At 47.4% G+C, this 18,549-nt stretch overlaps 1 protein-coding gene across 3 annotated transcripts in view; it reads right to left on the reverse strand.

The window, feature by feature from the left end:
• Window positions 1-15,368, reverse strand: part of irf3 (interferon regulatory factor 3) — a 42,815-nt gene extending 27,447 nt beyond the window's left edge. For 2 of the 3 annotated variants that reach the window (XM_069909519.1, XM_069909518.1), the window contains exons 1-5: window positions 13,409-13,954; window positions 11,288-11,453; window positions 7,137-7,302; window positions 5,297-5,391; window positions 3,294-3,345 (exon numbers count right to left, since the gene is read on the reverse strand). In XM_069909519.1, the coding sequence (XP_069765620.1) occupies window positions 3,294-3,345; window positions 5,297-5,391; window positions 7,137-7,302; window positions 11,288-11,453; window positions 13,409-13,410 (481 nt within the window). In that variant the 5' untranslated portion in view covers window positions 13,411-13,954. Of the gene's footprint in view, window positions 1-3,293; window positions 3,346-5,296; window positions 5,392-7,136; window positions 7,303-11,287; window positions 11,454-13,408; window positions 13,955-15,294 lie in introns of those variants that run through there. The other variant, XM_069909520.1, reaches the window with a different exon arrangement.
• Window positions 15,369-18,549: the final 3,181 nt, after the last annotated feature.

The raw sequence follows: 18,549 nt of genomic DNA on the forward strand, positions 1-18,549 counted from the left end.
TTCTGATAAAACGCCATCTGCCATTAACAACCGATTCTCTCGACAACGGCAAAGGTCCCAACACTGATCCCACAGATCGCCATGGGCCCCAGTCCTCCATCAAAGTAACAACCCTTCACCGTAACATCTAAGAGTAGGCCACTCAGCCCATTGAGTGTGCTCTGCCATTCCATCCTGAGCTGATTCATTCTCCCTTTCGTCCCCATTCCCCTCCCTTCTCCCTATAATACCCTAACTTTCTTTGTCAAGCTTTTTATTAATCATATTATAAGTAAATAATACATGAGTAAGAGTAAATAATCAAAAAAAGAAAAAATATCACTATATGACATCATAGAACATTCTGCATTATACCACAATTTACGAATATGTTCTCATCTCCTTACTGTTCAAAAAAATAAGACCCCACCAAATCAAAGTAAAAGACTGGGCAGCTTTTCCTGAGAATCTATTATTAAAAATTAATCTTCACTAACTTAGAGAAAAGAAGTAAAATATAGTCAGGAAGGGAAAATAATTCTATTAAGTCATGCGTGTGGAAATAATTTATAAAAGGTCGCCAAGTCTCTTCAAATTTAACAGAAGTATCAAATGCACGACTTCAACATGACGTCATTTGAGAGAGCCGCTGAGTTGAAGTCGTTGGATTAGAATCTTTCCATTTAAGTGAGATCGCTCTTCGCTACGACCCAATGTGTGGAAGAGGGAAAACCCGTCCCACTTCTGGAAGTTTAATTCCAAAAAGAGCGGTCCATGGGCTAATCTTGTCTGCACTGGACAACAAAGATTTTGCTTCCTGAACGCATTTGGGTGCATTTTATGGATTTGGGGCAGTTGATCACAAAAATCACTGTAACTTTTTCTATCACGTACTGTCTTTTTAGATACTGTAAAACCTAGTTTTGTAATTTCCTGCATAATTATGTATACTCGTATATTGCCCACAAAGCAAGCTGTTTTGGTCAGTCTAAGCATGCTTGGGCATGCACTTAGTACAGGTGCTATGCAAATGTTGACTTGGGCCTGGACATGCTTAGAAGACATTTAAAGATGCTGTTGAGAATTTCCTTGGCAACTACAGAGCATCAAACTACCTCAAGATGATTGACAACGTGCTTCAAGCATATGCAAATTCTGTATTCGCACTTTGACTTCTTCCCAGCCGATCTCAGTGCCGTCAGTGACAAACACGGGGAAAGGCTTCACTGGGACATGGCAACCATGGAAAAGCGGTATCGAAGCAACTGGAATCTATCAACGTTGGCCGACTATTGTTGGACACTGACACAAGGGGCATCAGTTGCTGAGTACAAAATGAAAATTAGCCGCAAAACGTTTTTAGGTCAGTTGAACTAACGCAATGTTTTTGGGAAGCAAGTCTTTTGAAAACATAATGTTGTCCAATGATACCTATCGATACCCCCACAATGACTTCCCTTTTGCCAAGCCAAGTTCGAACCAAGTCATGGTGGATTCCTGTGTGTCTTAATCGTCAGGATCAGCCTAGCATGAAGGGATTTTGTCGAATTCTTTACTGAAATCTGAGAACATTGCACCAACTGCCCTATCACAAGTCCCCCCGCTTCAAACCCCAATCCAAAACCTCAGAGTGTCACAGCTGGTGGGACGGATGAAGGAAACCTGTTTCCCATCAAGGCACAGATGAGAGGCGGAATCACATTTAGTTCACCCAGGGCGGGTTACGGATGGCACGAGGCTTCCTCTCTACCTCAGCAGGACTGCTCCTTGTTTGCCCCATCTCCTACCTCCAACACACTGTGGATTATTCCCTCCATCAGCCCATCCCAGGCCACACCAGGAGAGAGAAAGGGAAACAGAAGGAGACTTCCATCTACATTTTCTCTCAGCCATTGGTGACATCCGCTTACACAAGATTCTGGATTCTAGTAGAATTCAATCCATCACCTCTGCCTTCCCAAGTAATAAGTCTCTGCTATTCATTACATTCTTACTGGAAAGTTGCCAAGATGGACGTTCCTACTGACTGATATAAGGGTCAAAGGAGGCTCAAGTTTCATTCACAACTTTTTTAAGCTCTGTACCACTTTCCCGTGCTGATCCCCTGCCCCTCAATTTTCATGTACTCAGGCTGAGATCACCCTCAATTAGAGGAGCAACACCTCATCTTCCACCTGGACACCCTCCAACCAGATGGCACAAACATCGACTTCTCCGGTTTCTGTTAAGAAACCCCCCCCACCTTCTTATTCCCCATCTCCTTTCCTCTAGTTTTGTCTCCCTCTTCCTGCTGTCTCGTATCACAGAGCCAATTCTCACCTCTCCTCTTATCATATCTAATTACCGTAAATATTCGAGTATAATGTGAAAATTTTTTCCCTTTTTCCCCTCAAAAATAGGGGAGGGGTCACATTATACACGGGAGTAAATTTTTAAAAAAATTTCTGCAACTCATGACTCGGGCCGGAGAGATGCCAGCGCGAATCGGGCGGGTGAGGGGAGGGGGGGGTCGTGAGAGACGGCAGCGCGACTCAGGCGGGTGAAGGGAGGGGGGATCATATTATATACGGGGTTTAAAATTTTCCATCCTTTTCCCCTCAAAAATGGGGGAGGTGTCGCATTATACACGAATATTTATGGTAACATCTTTTGTTTGTGGGCCTGGATTCCTCCCCCTCCCCCTTTCTCTTTAATTAAGCTGGCTGCTTTTTGCTCATACCTTGAAGGAGGGCTCAGGCCTGAAATGTCTTTACTTCCTACGGACGCTGTGAGATCGGCTGAGATCCTCCAGCATTTTTCCTGCATCCGTGTGCCTGGCTAAGATCCTTTTCAATGTCTCTATTGTGCCAGCTTTCACCACCACCCCCCGGCAATGCATTCCAGGCACCGACTAAACCTATGTGTAAAAAACAACTTTACGCCCGACATCTCCCTTAAACTTTCCTCTCTTCACTTTGTACAGATGTCCTCTGGTGTTTGCTACTCTCATGCCAGGGAAAAAGGTGTTGGCTGTCCACCCTATCAATGCCTTTCAGACCTTTATTCAGTCACCCCTCATCCTTCTTCGTTCTATAGAGAAAAGACCCCAGCTCTGTTAACATTGTCTCATAAGACACGTTCTCCAATCCATTTAACCTCCTGATAACTCTCCTCTGCACCCTCTCCACAGCTTCCACATCCTTCCTGCACTGAGGCTGGTTTTAATCACACAACACCAATGAAGACATTCGGGGGAGTGTTGAGCGATCCATGTTGTGGCTCGGTTGTCCGAACTCAGGAACGCAACAAAATAAAATGCAATACCACCCAGGTACCTGTCAGCGGGTCAAATATTCTCAAGTCACTCAAGCTGTTCTCCAAAGTTCTCTGCAGGGGAAAAATAATCAAAAGAGACAATTACATACTGTACATGTGTGCGTGTAAAAGTTGACACTCATTCCCCAAAACCTGGTATTTTCCATATGACACTTGTAAAAGTCAACCCCACTATTTTTGTTCCCAGCCGCTCACCCATCCGAGCTTCTGATGTCCTGAACCCAGACTTACCATCCTGAGCTCCCCATGCCCCGACCACGGATTTCGCCCAGGTCCACCTGCCCATCCTGAGCTCCCCATGCCCCGACCACGGATTCTCACCCAGGTCCGCCTGCCCGTCCCGAGCTCCCCACACCCGGACCACAGATTCTCGCCTTGGCCCCACCCGCCCACCAACCAGAGTTCCACGATCCAAACACAGACACGTGCTTAGGCCCAGGCCACCCACCCACCGGTGCACCCAATGACTAGAACGCAGACTTACCCCCCGGAACTAGCCTACCGTCCACCTACCTGAACTCCCGACCACTCGAACAACGCAGGTACTTACCACGGTCAAAAGTATTATGCGTGTAAGTCGACCCCCTTTGAATTGGCCGTCAAAGTTCAACTATTACATGTGTATATACAGTAAATCAAACCACGAGGACATGGTTTAAAAGTTCTACACATCTCAATTATTATTCTTTTTTTTTAATTTAGACATACAGCCAATTCAGCTCTACGAATCCGTGCTGCCATAATTACACCCCTTTAACCTCCATATTTGAAGACTGGGAAGAAACCAGAGCCCCTGGAGAAAACCCATACAGATACGGGGAAGAACATACAAACTCCTTACGGACAGCGCCAGGTCCCGATCGCTGGCGCTTATTAACCTCAGAATAATTCCATAAGTATATATATAAAATCGATACTATTCACTAATAAATCCAAGGGGAAATTCAAGCGAAACCTCTCTACCCAGCAGGAATTGCTGAACCTGTCCCCACTGGGAATGAGGAGAGAGAAGAATTGAGGTAGTGATTCTGAATTTTGAAACAAAAGAGAAAAATGCTACAAAAAAAATCCTCAGCAGGTCAAGGGTCAAGTGTGGAGAAGCAGAATTCCAAATCCAGTAGCTTTCATTATATCCTGAAACAATGAGCCCTCCTCTCTCAGACGCAGCTTGACCTGCTGAGAATTTCTGAAGTGGTACCAATTCTGTTTTTATGTTCAGTGTTGAGGCTCAACGATTTTGCAATGAGAACCACAGCTCACAGACTTGAAAGATTCATTCCTGTTTCTCTCTGGCCCGCTGAGTATTTCAAGGATTTTCTTGCAGAAATTTACCGGCATGTCTGTTGGGTGAAGCAGAGAAGGGTCAGGGCAAACGCCTGAGCAGCCATTGCACCGGCTTGGATCAAAAGGGCTTCTTGGCTGGACTGAGCAGTGAACCACTGAAAAGTAACCTACTGCCCTCATAGGACCATAAAACACTACATCACATGAAACAGGCCATTTGTCCCTTCTAGTCTGTGCCAAAATATTATTCCGCTAGTCCCACTGACCTGCACCCGGTTATCCAATTCATTCTTTAAACAAGTCAGTTCCACACTCCCTCTACTCTCTGAGTGAAGAGGTTCCCCTAAACCTTTCCCCTTTCACCCTAAAGCCATGTCCTCTCCTAATCTAAATGGAGAGAGCCTACTCTTTCTTCTCTCCCCCTCATAATCTTGTAAACCTCGATCAAATCTCCCTTCATTATCCAAGGAATAAAGTCCTAACTTGTTTAACCTTTCCCTGTAACTCAACTCCTGAAGAGACCTAGTAAATCTTCTCTGCACTCTTTCAATTCCTGTCGTTCGGCGACCAGAACTGCCCGCAATACTCCAAGGTCTTATGCAATCTCACCGTAACATCCCAACTTCTCAATACTTTGATTCATGAAGGGCCAAGGTGCCAAAAGTTTTCGTTACAACCCTGTCTCAACCCTCACACAAGTCACACGCTCACGCTGTACCGTGTTAGAAGGAGCTGCCATGAGGGCAAGTTCGGCATCCATCATGGAGCTGCTGTCATCTTCTTCGCCATCGGTGATGCCACCGGCCTCCTGGCCTTTGGAGAAAGAAGTGAAGTAGGAATCAGACATCCTTGAAGCCTCAAATACCAGATGTGGAGCTTCACCCCTATATCTGCGCTACCCATCACATTTACTCATCCCCTGCTGACCCTATGTACCACATCTGGAATGTTCCCCAACCTCTCATGAGATGTCACCCAGCTGGTTTCTTCGGGTGTTTTTTCTCTCCAGTCTTTCATTCAATTTAAAAAAAAAATTAGACATACAAGCACAGTGACAGGTCCTTCCGGCCCATGAGCCCTATGGCGCCCAATTACACCCAATTGACCCACAACCCCTGTGCGTTTTGAACAGTGGGAGTAAACATGAGCGCCCAGAGGAAACCCATGCAAAGATGAGCAGAACGTACAAACAGCGCCAGATTCAAACCCTAGTCGCTGGTGCAGTGACATCGCTGCCCTAACCTCTATGCTAACTGGGCCGCCCTCTCTCTCCTCCTCGCCTTGGACCGATTTCGCTACTCTTCAAAAGGGATTCAAACTTTTTTTTCCCCAATCTCATTCCACCTTAAGTGATCCCTTTGCCATCAGGGCTCTGCGATTAGTAAGGGATTGCTCAAGGTGGAATGTGAGTGGGAAGGGAAGGTTGAGAATCACAGCCCTGGACCCCATTGTTACTGAAATATTTTGCTTGAGAAAAATTGTCAATGGCCCATTTCCCTTGGAGTTCTGAAACCGTGCACATAACAAGTCAATGAGGGATGATGAAAGCAGGGTTTTCAAATTTGTTCTTTCCACCCACTTCCCACCTTAAGCAATCCCTTACTATTCACAGAGCACCGATGGCATAGGGATTACTTAAGGTGGAATGTGAGTGGAAAGAACAAGTTTGAAAACCACTGCACTAAACCAAAGCTCTTTCTGCCCTCTCAGAAAGGTGTAGTAGATCCCACTGGGGCTGAAAAACAGATTTTCTGATCGTTATTCTGTTGGCTTTCATGGAATTTTGCTGTGTGCAAATCGACCTGCACTTTCCTTCTCATAATTAGATTAAGAGGGTGGCTCAGTTGGCGTAGCAGTTAGTGCGACGCTTCTACAGCGCTGGCGACCCGGGTCCAAATCCCGCAATGTCTGTAAGGAAGTCTGCATGCTCTCCCCGTGTCTGTGCAGGTTTCATCCGGGGGCTCCGGCCTCCTCCCACCCTTCAACACGTAGGTCAATTGAGCGGCACCGGCTCGTGGGCCGAAAGGGCCTGTTACCATGCTGCATGTCGGAACTAAATTCAATTTTTTTAAAATTCAAATTATCTTTGTTGGCTGCAGAGCAGTGAAAGGAACGTAAAAGGTGGTACAGAATTATTATAATAGAAAAGGTCGTGCGTGGACCTAGTACGGCCCATTCTCAACCTGTTTTGGGTGTGGCCCCTCTTAGGACTCAGCTCAAAGTTTATGGGCCTCCCTTCCTGTGAAGCTGGGTTCTTCCGTAATTCTCTCTTACTAAATTTATATTTTGTATATAGTCCTTAACTTCAGACCCCGAAACGTTGGTTGTGTATAATGGTGTATAAAGGACAATGTTGAGTTTCTCCACCATTGTTTTTACTTCAACCACTGTGTCTGCAGACTTACATGTTTTACTTTTAAAAGATATTCACGTTACAGGAAATGAAAATGAGGTTTTTGCTTAAATGTGCCGTGGCCCCTCCACCCCGTTGAGAATGGCTGATTTAGTACACTGGCGAGAGAGCACGGCGATAGGTATCAGGGACTGTCTTTACTCACTCTGGATCTCGTAGACCAAGTGGGGATCATGGGGATCGTTTCTATTGTCGAGCACTTTGCGGAAATGCTTCTTCCTTGCCAAAGCGCATCGAAAGTTTCTCTTCCATATGGGTGGATTTGGGACATCAGTTCCCGGTTTGTACCGGCCACTTGCTATCGCCCAAGCCTGCAGAGAGAGCAAAGTTTATTCAGCCTTACCATAAGTATGTACAAATACACAGCAACTGGTCTTTAAATCACTGGACTTGCCTGGGTAGCATGCAGAACAAAGCTTTTCACTGCAATTCAGAAAACAGTGTGAAACACGGAAGTCTGCAGACGTTGTGATTGCAGTAAAAACACAAAAATGCTGGAAGAACTCAGCCAGGCCCACAGGAGGAAAAGTTAATATAACCAACGCTCCAGTCAGATGGCATTAACATCGCCTTTTTTGGTTTCTGCTAACCTGCTCTACTCTTCCCCTCCCCTTTCAAGTTTTTTCAGTTCGCCTCCCTCCCTTCCCCCTCCCCTCACCCAGCCATCCCTCCTCCCCTTGATCGCTGCTGACCCTCCCTTCCTTCTCCATCTATCACCTCCTGTCTTTCCCCTCCACCACCCCCCCCAGGCTTTTATTCGGATGCCTGCTGACATTTTCCCACACCTTGAGGAAGGACTCTAGCACGAAACGTCAAAGGCCAGCTGAGTTTCTCCAGCTGAGTTTGACCAGCTGAGTTTCTCCAGCATTGTGTGTTTTTACTTCAACCACGGTGTCTACAGATTTTCGTGATTTACTAATATATCCAACAATGAAGAAGGGCTGAAGCCTGAGCGTTGGTCCTGATTGAGGACACTGCGAGACCGGCTGAGTTCTCCAGCATTTATTTTCATAAAACAGTGCATTGTTTTCTTAAAATGGAGGTAAAAATATTAAGGCAAACAGAAACTTCTAAAAAGATAAATTGCAAGAATATTGAAGAAAAAAAAATCACAATACTGGAAATCTGAAATAAAAAGTGCAGAAAATACTCAGCCTTTCAGGCAGCGTCTATGGAGAAATAAAGTGTTTCAGATCAGCGGAATTTCCTTTGGCACACACGTGTTTTATTTCTTAACATATCTTTCTGAAATAGATGATTGACCTGAAACACTATGGGTTTACTGTTTTTCTTTGGCTTGGCTTCGCGGACGAAGATTTATGGAGGGGGTAAAAAGTCCACGTCAGCTGCAGGCTCGTTTGTGGCTGACAAGTCCGATGCGGGACAGGCAGACACGATTGCAGCGGTTGCAGGGGAAAATTGGTTGGTTGGGGTTGGGTGTTGGGTTTTTCCTCCTTTGCCTTTTGTCAGTGAGGTGGGCTCTGCGGTCTTCTTCAAAGGAGGTTGCTGCCCGCCAAACTGTGAGGCGCCAAGATGCACGGTTTGAGGCGTTATCAGCCCACTGGCGGTGGTCAATGTGGCAGGCACCAAGAGATTTCTTTAGGCAGTCCTTGTACCTTTTCTTTGGTGCACCTCTGTCACGGTGGCCAGTGGAGAGCTCGCCATATAACACGATCTTGGGAAGGCGATGGTCCTCCATTCTGGAGACGTGACCCATCCAGCGCAGCTGGATCTTCAGCAGCGTGGACTCGATGCTGTCGACCTCTGCCATCTCGAGTACTTCGACGTTAGGGATGTAAGCGCTCCAATGGATGTTGAGGATGGAGCGGAGACAACGGTTTACTGTAATGAGAGGGCTAATGACATCTTCTTTATTTAAAATGGAGTAGTTGTTGTATGGAGGAAGGTTTGCGGGGGGGGGGTGGGTTTTGAAGGTTGTCATAGGTTATAACAGGATAGTTGGGCAGAAAAGTGGCAGTGGCAAATGGAGTACAATCTGGACGAGTGCGAGACGATGCATTTTGGAAGGACAAACTTGAAGGCAGAGTATAGGGTACTTAACAGTGTGGAAGAACAGAGGGGCCTTGGGATCCAAATGCATCAATCTCTCAAGGATGATTACAATAGTTGAGAAGGCCAAAGACAAGCTGGGCTTCATTAGTCAGGGGAGTGAGTTCAGGAGTCGTGAGGTCATGTTGCAGCTCTACAAATCTCTGGTAAGACCACACTTAGAATATTGTGCTCAGTACAGGAAGGATATGGAAGATCTGGAGAGGGTTCAGAGGAGATTTACCAGGAGGTTACCTGGATTGAAAAATAATTCTTATGTCAAAGTTAGCAGAGCTGAGGGGGGCTTTTCTCTTTAGAGCGAAGGACGACAGAAGACTTATTAGAGGTCTACAAGATTCTGAGTGGTGTAGATGAGGTGGACAGCCAGCGCATTTTTCCCAGGGTAGGAGCAGCAAACACCAGAGGTCATGTGTACAAAGTGAAAGGCAGAGACAAAAGAAGTGGCAAGTTTTTTTTACACAGAGAGTTGCAGGTATCTGGAATACATTGCCAGAAGTGGAGGTAGAAACATTAGGGGCATTTAAGAGATTCTTAGACACATGGATGAAAGAAAAATAGAGGGTTGTGAAGTAGGAAGGGTTTAGTGTGTTTTTTTGGTACAGGTACACAATCCTTTATCCGGAACCATTGGGGGAGAGTGTGTTCCGAATTTTTCCAGATTTCAGAACAAAAGCTAGCTGCCCCAGCTTTAAGCCCACACGAATTGTCCTGCCGTATCCACCCCTTCCAGTTGTGCTGGCGTCTCTCTCCCTTGCCCACCCAAGTCACGCTGCTGTCTCTCTCACTCCCTGCCCGCCTGAGTCGTGTTGCCGTCTCTCTCTCTCCTCCTCTGCACCCACCCGAGTCATACTGCCGTCTCTCTCCCTCCTCGCCCACCCGAGTCGCGCTGCCGTCTCTCTGACCTCGCCCAACCTAGTTGTGCTGCTCTCTCTCTCTCTCTCTCTCTCTCTCTCTCTCTCTCTCTCCATCTGCTGTACCAGCACCAGGAAAAAACGCCAGTTTTTGGAGCTTTCCAGATTTTAGATGTCTGGATAAAGGATTGTGTGCCTGTATAAGGTGGGATAAAGGACCTGCACTGTGCTGTATTGTTCTATGCTCATCGTACTCAAAATGAGCAGGCACGTTAACTCTGGTGATAAGCAAGATAAGGAGACCTGTAGACCATAAAAGAATGTGACGTGATGAGGAATCTGTTTCTTCGGACAAGTGAAATTGGTTCGGTTAACAATGCCAACTTGACCTTCGCTAAGAATTTATTAGTTCGAAGAGTTATAGCCAATTAGTAGGTATAGATTTGGAAAGAAGTGCAGGCTCTTTGATAATACATGCGTGAGTAGTAAGTTCTTTGGCCGGAATCGTGATCGGTGCCCAAGGTCTCTGAAACTCTGTGCGTCAACCATCGTCAACAGCGAGCAGAGGACAAGAGACTAGCTTTGTTAATCTTTCATCTCACTTCACTTCAATAAAATACAGAATTTGTTGTCAGAGTACATACATGACATCACATACAACCATGAGATTCCTTTTCCTGTGGGCCAGGCAAAATTTCTGATTACTCTGGACAATATTTTTTTAAAAAGGTTTGCTTCCTTAAATAAAATTGGAATTATGAAAGACAACTGCAAGCTGAACACAAGGATAGTTTCAGATTTAGTGTATCATGTAGGAAGTTGGAGAAACATTAAATTAACTTTTGTTGAATTTAGCACATTAAATCGCATAATGACGCTGACACATGGCGTTAGTTCAACTGACCTATAAATGTTTTTCCCCTGATTTTCGTTATGCTCGGCATCTGATGCCTCTCGTGTCAGTGTCCAACAATAGTCAGCCGGCATTGATGGATTCCGGTTGCCCTGATACTGCTTTTCCATGGTTGCAATGTCCTGGTGAAACCTTTCACCGTGTTCGTCACTGACGGCACCAAGATCAGCGGGGAAGAAGTCCAAGTCCGAATGCAGAAATGAATTTTCAATGACTTTGTGGTTTTGTACACTTGAAGCAGAATTAAAATATGACAGGAACTCACAAAATAGGTTAGACCAGCAGCCCAACATCCATAAAACACACCCAAAAGTGTTCAGAAAGCAAATTTTTCATTTACCCTCAATGATTCGAATCCTCAAACACATGCTTATTTTATCTTGCTCCACTTGCCTCTCCACAGATGCTGCCCGACCTACTGACTGTTCCCACAACATTTTCTGATTTTTATTTCAGCATTACCTCAAATATCTTGACATCATCGGCAGAGATATTTTGTCTCAGGCAGTGTTTCCAAGGAATCCTAAACTGCCTTTTCTCTTCATTCACCCAGCAGAGGCCCGGATACTGGCCGCTGTCAACTTGCTCGATGAGCCACGGACATAGCAAAGGCTTCTGGGAACTCATCCTGAGGGGAAGAAGGTGAAAATGAACAAGGGGTCACCAGGAAGACATGAAGAACTCCGGGGGCTGGGACCACAGAGGGTAAGGAACCAGAAAGAGCAATGATGAGAACTCCACAAACTCTTCTTCAATGCCCTTGCTAGTGTGGCTTGTCCAATCAACATGCCGATTAAGATTCCCCCCCCCCCCCCCCATGATGACTGCAATTCCCTCAAAAATGCCCAAGCATTTCCCCATCTTACATTTTGGGGTCCGATAGACAACTTTCATCTGTGTGGACTTTCCCCTGTTCATGACTTTAAAATGAAGTTAAAATATTAAGTCATATAGTATGAGAGTCCCTGGTGCACTGTCCACATCTGTTCTGGGAATTCAGGAACCCGATGGCTTGGGGGTGAGGGGGGGGGGGGAGAAACTGTTGCCCAATCTGGAACTAAGAGTCTGAGTGCTACGGTCCCTCCTACCAGATGGCAGAAGGGAGAACAGTTTACGTGAGGGGTGTGTGGAGACTATGTTTATTGACTTTCGCCTGCGTCGACTGTTGCAGATGTCCTTCACAGTAGTAAGAGAGCCCCGAATAATCTTTTCCGCTGACTTCACTGTCCTCTGCAGGGTCTCACAGTCCGAGAAGTTATAGCTTTCAAACCAGGCAGTGATATAGTTGCACAGGATGCTCTCAATTAATCCTCTGTAGAATGTAGTGAGGATGATGATGTGGTGGGGGGTGGGGGTATGTGTGGGAGATTAACTTTCCTCAGCCTTTGCAGGAAGTAGAGGCGCTGCTGGGCTTTCTTGACTATGGAACTGGTGTTGGGGACCAGGTGAGATTCTCTGCCAAGTGCAGTCCAAGGAACTTGATGCTCTTAACGGCCTCAATGGTGGAGCCACCAATGGTCAGTGGAGAGTGACCTAGGACTGCCAGGCTGGGCAACAGCTTCTACCTCCTGTCGAACAATCTTAGAAACCCGTATATTATTTTTATATATACTTATTTTCAATCACTAATGATGTATATATGTCATTCATGTGTCGAATGAATTGTGTATGGTCCGGAGATGTGCAGTTTTGTCAGGTTGTACATGTACAATCGGATGAAAATAAGTTTGAACTACACACCATTTTTTTTTAGACATGCAGGATGGTAACAGGCCCATGGAGCCCAATTATACCTACATAATGTTTGGGACAAAAACATTTTTATCTTTTAAATGCCCCTGTGCTCCACAGTTTTAAATTTGTAATAAAACAATTCACATGTGATTAAAGTGCACACTCCAGATTTTATTCAAGGTTTTTTGTATGCCACGTGGAAATTACAGCACTTTTTATATATGGATCTCTCATTTTAGGGCATCATAACATTTGGCTTACCAGGTGTCTGTGAGTGCTCATGTATGTTTAATTGCTTCAGTGATGCCGGTATAAGAGAGCTGGGTTTCTTACATAGAAACTCAGATGAAGGACCTATTTCTGAGCTGTATAGTTCTGTGACCAGAAAGCCACATTTTCTTCCATATGTTGGTATTGAATTATATTGTATCATGCATAACCTTGTGTTTATTGTATTTCTCATAGTTCTGGAACATAGCTTTTCCCATCATTATTGAATGAAGATCTACTAGGACCAATGCCTGAAGAGGGTGCACAAAATCAGTGAACTGGTGCGGACTCGAAAGGCCAACATGGCCTTTTTCCGCTCCGTAAATGGTTATATGGTTATATGGGTCAGCTTCTAAGCTTTTGATCATGTTTGGAATCTGTAGCTGCCATTTTTCAACATGAGGACCAGAGTTGTGTCAAAGAAAGTCAAACAAAGCCCATAAAGACATCGTTCAAACCTTAGGATGACCAAAATCAACTGTTTGGAACATCATTAAGAAGAAAAAGCCTATTGGTGAGCCCAGTCATCGCAAAGGGACTGGTATTCCAAGGAAGACCCCAATGAAGAAAGAGCCTCACATGCATGCTTGACAGATCAGAAACACTCCTCAGGTGTGGACGTGTCAATGACGACTGTGCACAGAAGACTTCCTGTCGCACTTTCCTTGTCCATTCCCTCGCCATCCTGTGCCCCTCATTCGTTGAACATCGTGCTTTCGAACCCTTCCACCTCTGTCCGAGTTTAAAGGTCCATCCGCAGCCTGATTTGTGCATTTCACTCCCTGACCGAAGGGGCTGACCCTACTCTCTCGCCAGGCAATGGGTCCCCCAAACCTGACTTCCTCAACGAAGGGCAGACAGCCCCAACCTCCCATCCAAAAGATGGCCCTTTCGCAGTTCCTTCCCCAAGGGGGCATCCTGTATTAACCCCTTCAGAGGGGGCACTCTCCAGTCATCCTTATTTATGGAAAGGGAGCAGCTTTGTAAGACGAGCGAAATAATGGTTGGCACAGACTAGATGGCTGAATGGCCTGGTTTTTTTTTGTGTTGTAGCTGCTATGGTTCTGGTTCTATGGAGATCCCTCCATTAATCCTTTATAGGGAACTCCCTCCTATTATCCAGAGGGCAGCCCCATTGCCCTCCCATTCCCACAGTGGGACACCCCCTCTCTAGCCCCATCGGGAAGGGCGCTCCCTTCCTATCCCCACCAACAAGATTCTCCCTTTCCCCCCCCCCCTCAGTGGGGCGCTCCATCCCTTTCACTGCACACGAGATGCTCCCTCCCCCAGTGAGGTGCTCCCTTCCTATCCATGAGATGCTCCCACCTCTCAGTGGGGTGCTCCTTCCTCTCAGTGATGTGCTCCCCCTCTATCCATGGGATGCTCCCACCTCTCAGTAGGGTGCTCCTTCCTCTCAGTGGGGTGCTCCCTCCCTAACCATGGGGTGTTCCCTCCTCTCAGTGAGGTGCTCCCTCCCTATCCATGGGATGCTCCCACCTCTCAGTGGGGTGCTCCCTCCCTATCCATGGGGTGCTCCCTCCTTTCAGTGAGGTGCTCCCTCCCTATCCATGGGATGCTCCCACCTCTCAGTGGGGTGCTCCCTCCCTATCATGGGGTGTTCCCTCCTCAGTGGGGTGCTCCCTCCCTATCCATGTGTTGCTCCCTCCTCTCAGTGAGGTGCTCCCTCCCTATCCATGGGATGCTCCCAACTCTCAGTGGGGTGCTCCTTCCTCTCAGTGATGTGCTCCCCCTCTATCCATGGGATGCTCCCACCTCTCAGTAGGGTGCTCCTTCCTCTCAGTGGGGTGCTCCCTCCCTATCCATGGGGTGTTCCCTCCTCTCAGTGAGGTGCTCCCTCCCTATCCATGGGATGCTCCCACCTCTCAGTGGGGTGCTCCCTCCCTATCCATGGGGTGCTCCCTCCTTTCAGAGGTGCTCCCTCCCTATCCATGGGATGCTCCCACCTCTCAGTGGGGTGCTCCCTCCCTATCATGGGGTGTTCCCTCCTCAGTGGGGTGCTCCCTCCCTATCCATGGGTTGCTCCCTCCTCTCAGTGGGGTGCTCCCTCCCTATCCATGGGGTGTTCCCTCCTCTCAGTGAGGTGCTCCCTCCCTATCCATGGGATGCTCCCACCTCTCAGTGGGGTGCTCCCTCCCTATCATGGGGTGTTCCCTCCTCAGTGTGGTGCTCCCACCTCTCAGTGGGTGCTCCCTCCCTATCCATGGGGTGCTCCCACCTCTCAGTGGGGTGCTCCCTCCCTATCATGGGGTATTCCTTCCTCAGTGGGGTGCTCCCTCCCTATCCATGGGGTGCTCCCTCCTCTCAGTGGGGTGCTCCCTCCTGTTCCATGGGGCACGTCCTCCCCCCGCCAGTGGGGCGCTCCCTCCCAATCCCTCCACGATCCCTGGACCCGGCAGGCTGCTGAGAACCAAGCCCCCTGGCCCGAGCCCCTCCTTCCTCCTCACCTGGGACCCGCGGGGTCTCGGCGCCCGCCCACTCGAGCTTCTTGGTTCCTTCTCGCAACAGCGATCGGCCGGATGTCCTGCCTTCGGTGACGTCACCACCGAGCCCCTTCCAGGAAGTGGACGGGTCGCCGAATCTCCTCCAGCAGCGGACGAGGTTGTCCTCATCTGAACTTGCCTGGTTCCCCTTCTCCAACCCTGACCCCACCTTAACTTGCCTGGTCCCCCTTCTCCAACCTTGACCCCACCTTAACCTGCCTGGTCCCCCTTCTCCAACCCTGTCCCCACCTTAACCTACCTGGTCCCCCTTCTCCAACCCTGTCCCCACCTTAACCTGCCTGGTCCCCCTTCTCCAACCCTTTCCCCACCATAACTTGCCTGGTCCCCCTTCTCCAACCTTGACCCCACCTTAACCTGCCTGGTCCCCCATCTCCAACCCTGTCCCCAACTTCACCTGCCTGGTCCCTCTTCTCCAACCCTGTCCCCAACTTAACCTGCCTGGACCTCCTTCTCCAACCCTGTCCCCACCATAACCTGCCTGGTCCCCCTTCTCCAACCTTGTCCCCACCTTAACCTGCCTGGTCCGCCTTCTCCAACCCTTTCCCCACCTTAACCTGCCTTGTCCCCCTTCTCCAACCCTGTCCCCAACTTCACCTGCCTGGTCCCTCTTCTCCAACCCTGTCCCCACCTTAACCTGCCTGGTCCCCCTTCTCCAACCCTGACACACCTTAACCTGCCTGGTCCCCCTTCTCCAACCCTGTCCTCACATTAACCCGCCTGGCCCCCCCTTCTCTAACCCTGTCCTCACCAAGAGGGAGGCTCTCCATATTTCCCTGTGGAAACAAGCCCTTTGGCCCATTCTGTCTATACTGACCCACAACTACCAACACTTGCTCCATCATTGACGAGGTTTCACCAAACGTGGCAATCCAGGTAGCATGCGCCAATTTGCAAGTCCAACAGAATGTATAGTTATGAACATGTCACGAAATTCATTGTCTTGCTGAAGCATAGAAGTGCATATAATTACATTTAACCCTGCCCATTTTTGATATTTAATTTAGAATATTTCACAACTTTATGCTGAGGGGCCTGTATTCTGCTTTAGGTTTTTTCTATATACACTGCACTGGGTAAACTTGAGTTAGTTGATCTCTCCAGTCAGTGATAACACGTTATAAAACCAATTTTGAATATTCTTACCTTTACTTCCAGTACATTTTCTTATTGTTGTACTTGGCGAAGCAGCTGTTTTTACCCAACCCTTTGCAAAGATACGCTTTACAATATGAAAACCAATTGGAACCATCTGGTAGATGGGTAGAAAACCAGTCCAGCAAAACTAGGACAGGGAGTATATGTGCTTTTTGGTAGCTCCATGAAACCTACACACGGTGTCCAAAGGGTTAAGATCAACTTTGCAAAAAGCAGAAAATGTTCACCTGCTGACAGATGGGAAGAAGTTTTTTATCATACCGCTGGGTGCTCGTCTTCAGGCTCCTGTACTCCCTTCCTCATGGTAGCAGTGAGAAGAAAGCACATCCTGGGTGGTGGGGTTCCTTGAGGGTAGAGGCATGCTTTCTTGAGAATCCGCCTCTTGTAGATTCAGATTGATTGTCAGAATATACACATGACATCACATACAGCCCTGAGATTCTTTTCCCTGCGGGCCAGGCAGAATTGCCACTTGTATGTAGTGCAAGAAAAACTGTACTCAACATGTCAACAAATCAATATAAACAAATTGTGCAATACAGAGGGAAAAAATCAATAAGGTGCCCAAGTTGGAGTCCTTAAATGGGTCCCTGATTGAGTTTGTCGTTGAGGAGTCTGATGGTGGAGGGGGAGCAGCTGTTCCTAAACCTGGTGGTGAGAGACTTAGAACATAGGACATGACAACAAAGTACAGGCCCTCCAGCTCTCGATGTTGTGCCTACCTATATATTCCTACTAAAAAATACTGAACCCTTCCAACCCCATAACCCTCTATTTTTCTTTCATCCATGTACCTGTCTAAGTATCTCTTAAATGTCCCTAATGTTTCAGCCTCCATCATCACCCTTGGCAACGCATCCCAGGCACCTACAACTCTCTCTGTAAAAATCTTACCCTTGATGTCTCCCATCAATTTTCCTCCCTTCACTTTGTACAGATGTCCCCCAGTGTTTGCTATCCTGGGAAAAAGGTGCTGGCTGCCCACCCTATCTGCGCCTCTCGGAATCTTGTAGACCTCTATTAAGTCACCTCACATCCTTCTTCACTCCAGAGAGAAAAGTCCCACCTCTATTAACCTTGTCCCTTGTCCTGGTAAATCTCTTGCCCCCTCTCCATAGCTTCCACATCCTTCCTATAATGAGGTGACCAGAATTGAACACACCTCTCTCTCACCAGAGATTTGTAGAGTTGCAAACATGACTCTTAAACTAAATCCCCTGACAAATGAAGCCCAGCATCCCATAGGGCTTCCTAACTATCCTATCAAACTCCACGGCAACCTTGAGAGATCTATTGATTTGGGCTCCAAGGTCCCTTGGTTCTTCCACCCATCGGATGTCCCCCAAAGTTCCTCAACATGATTATCCAACTGCACGAAAACCAACAAGGTCGGGTCAGATACAGCAATGAGCTCTCTGAACCCTTCTCCATTAACAATGGCGTGAAGCAAGGCTGTGTTCTCGCACCAACCCTCTTTTCAATCTTCTTCAGCATGATGCTGAACCAAGCCATGAAAAAGACCCCAACAATGAAGACGCTGTTTACATTCGGTACCGCACGGATGGCAGTCTCTTCAATCTGAGGCGCCTGCAAGCTCACACCAAGACACAAGAGAAACTTGTCCGTGAACTACTCTTTGCAGACGATGCCGCTTTAGTTGCCCATTCAGAGCCAGCTCTTCAGCGCTTGACGTCCTGCTTTGCGGAAACTGCCAAAATGTTTGGCCTGGAAGTCAGCCTGAAGAAAACTGAGGTCCTCCATCAGCCAGCTCCCCACCATGATTACCAGCCCCCCCACATCTCCATCGGGCACACAAAACTCAAAACGGTCAACCAGTTTACCTATCTCGGCTGCACCATTTCATCAGATGCAAGGATCGACAATGAGATAGACAACAGACTCGCCAAGGCAAATAGCGCCTTTGGAAGACTACACAAAAGAGTCTGGAAAAACAACCAACTGAAAAACCTCACAAAGATAAGCGTATACAGAGCCGTTGTCATACCCACACTCCTGTTCGGCTCCGAATCATGGGTCCTCTAC

The sequence above is a fragment of the Narcine bancroftii genome, chromosome 13 (assembly GCF_036971445.1).
Source record: "Narcine bancroftii isolate sNarBan1 chromosome 13, sNarBan1.hap1, whole genome shotgun sequence".
NCBI lineage: Eukaryota > Metazoa > Chordata > Chondrichthyes > Torpediniformes > Narcinidae > Narcine > Narcine bancroftii.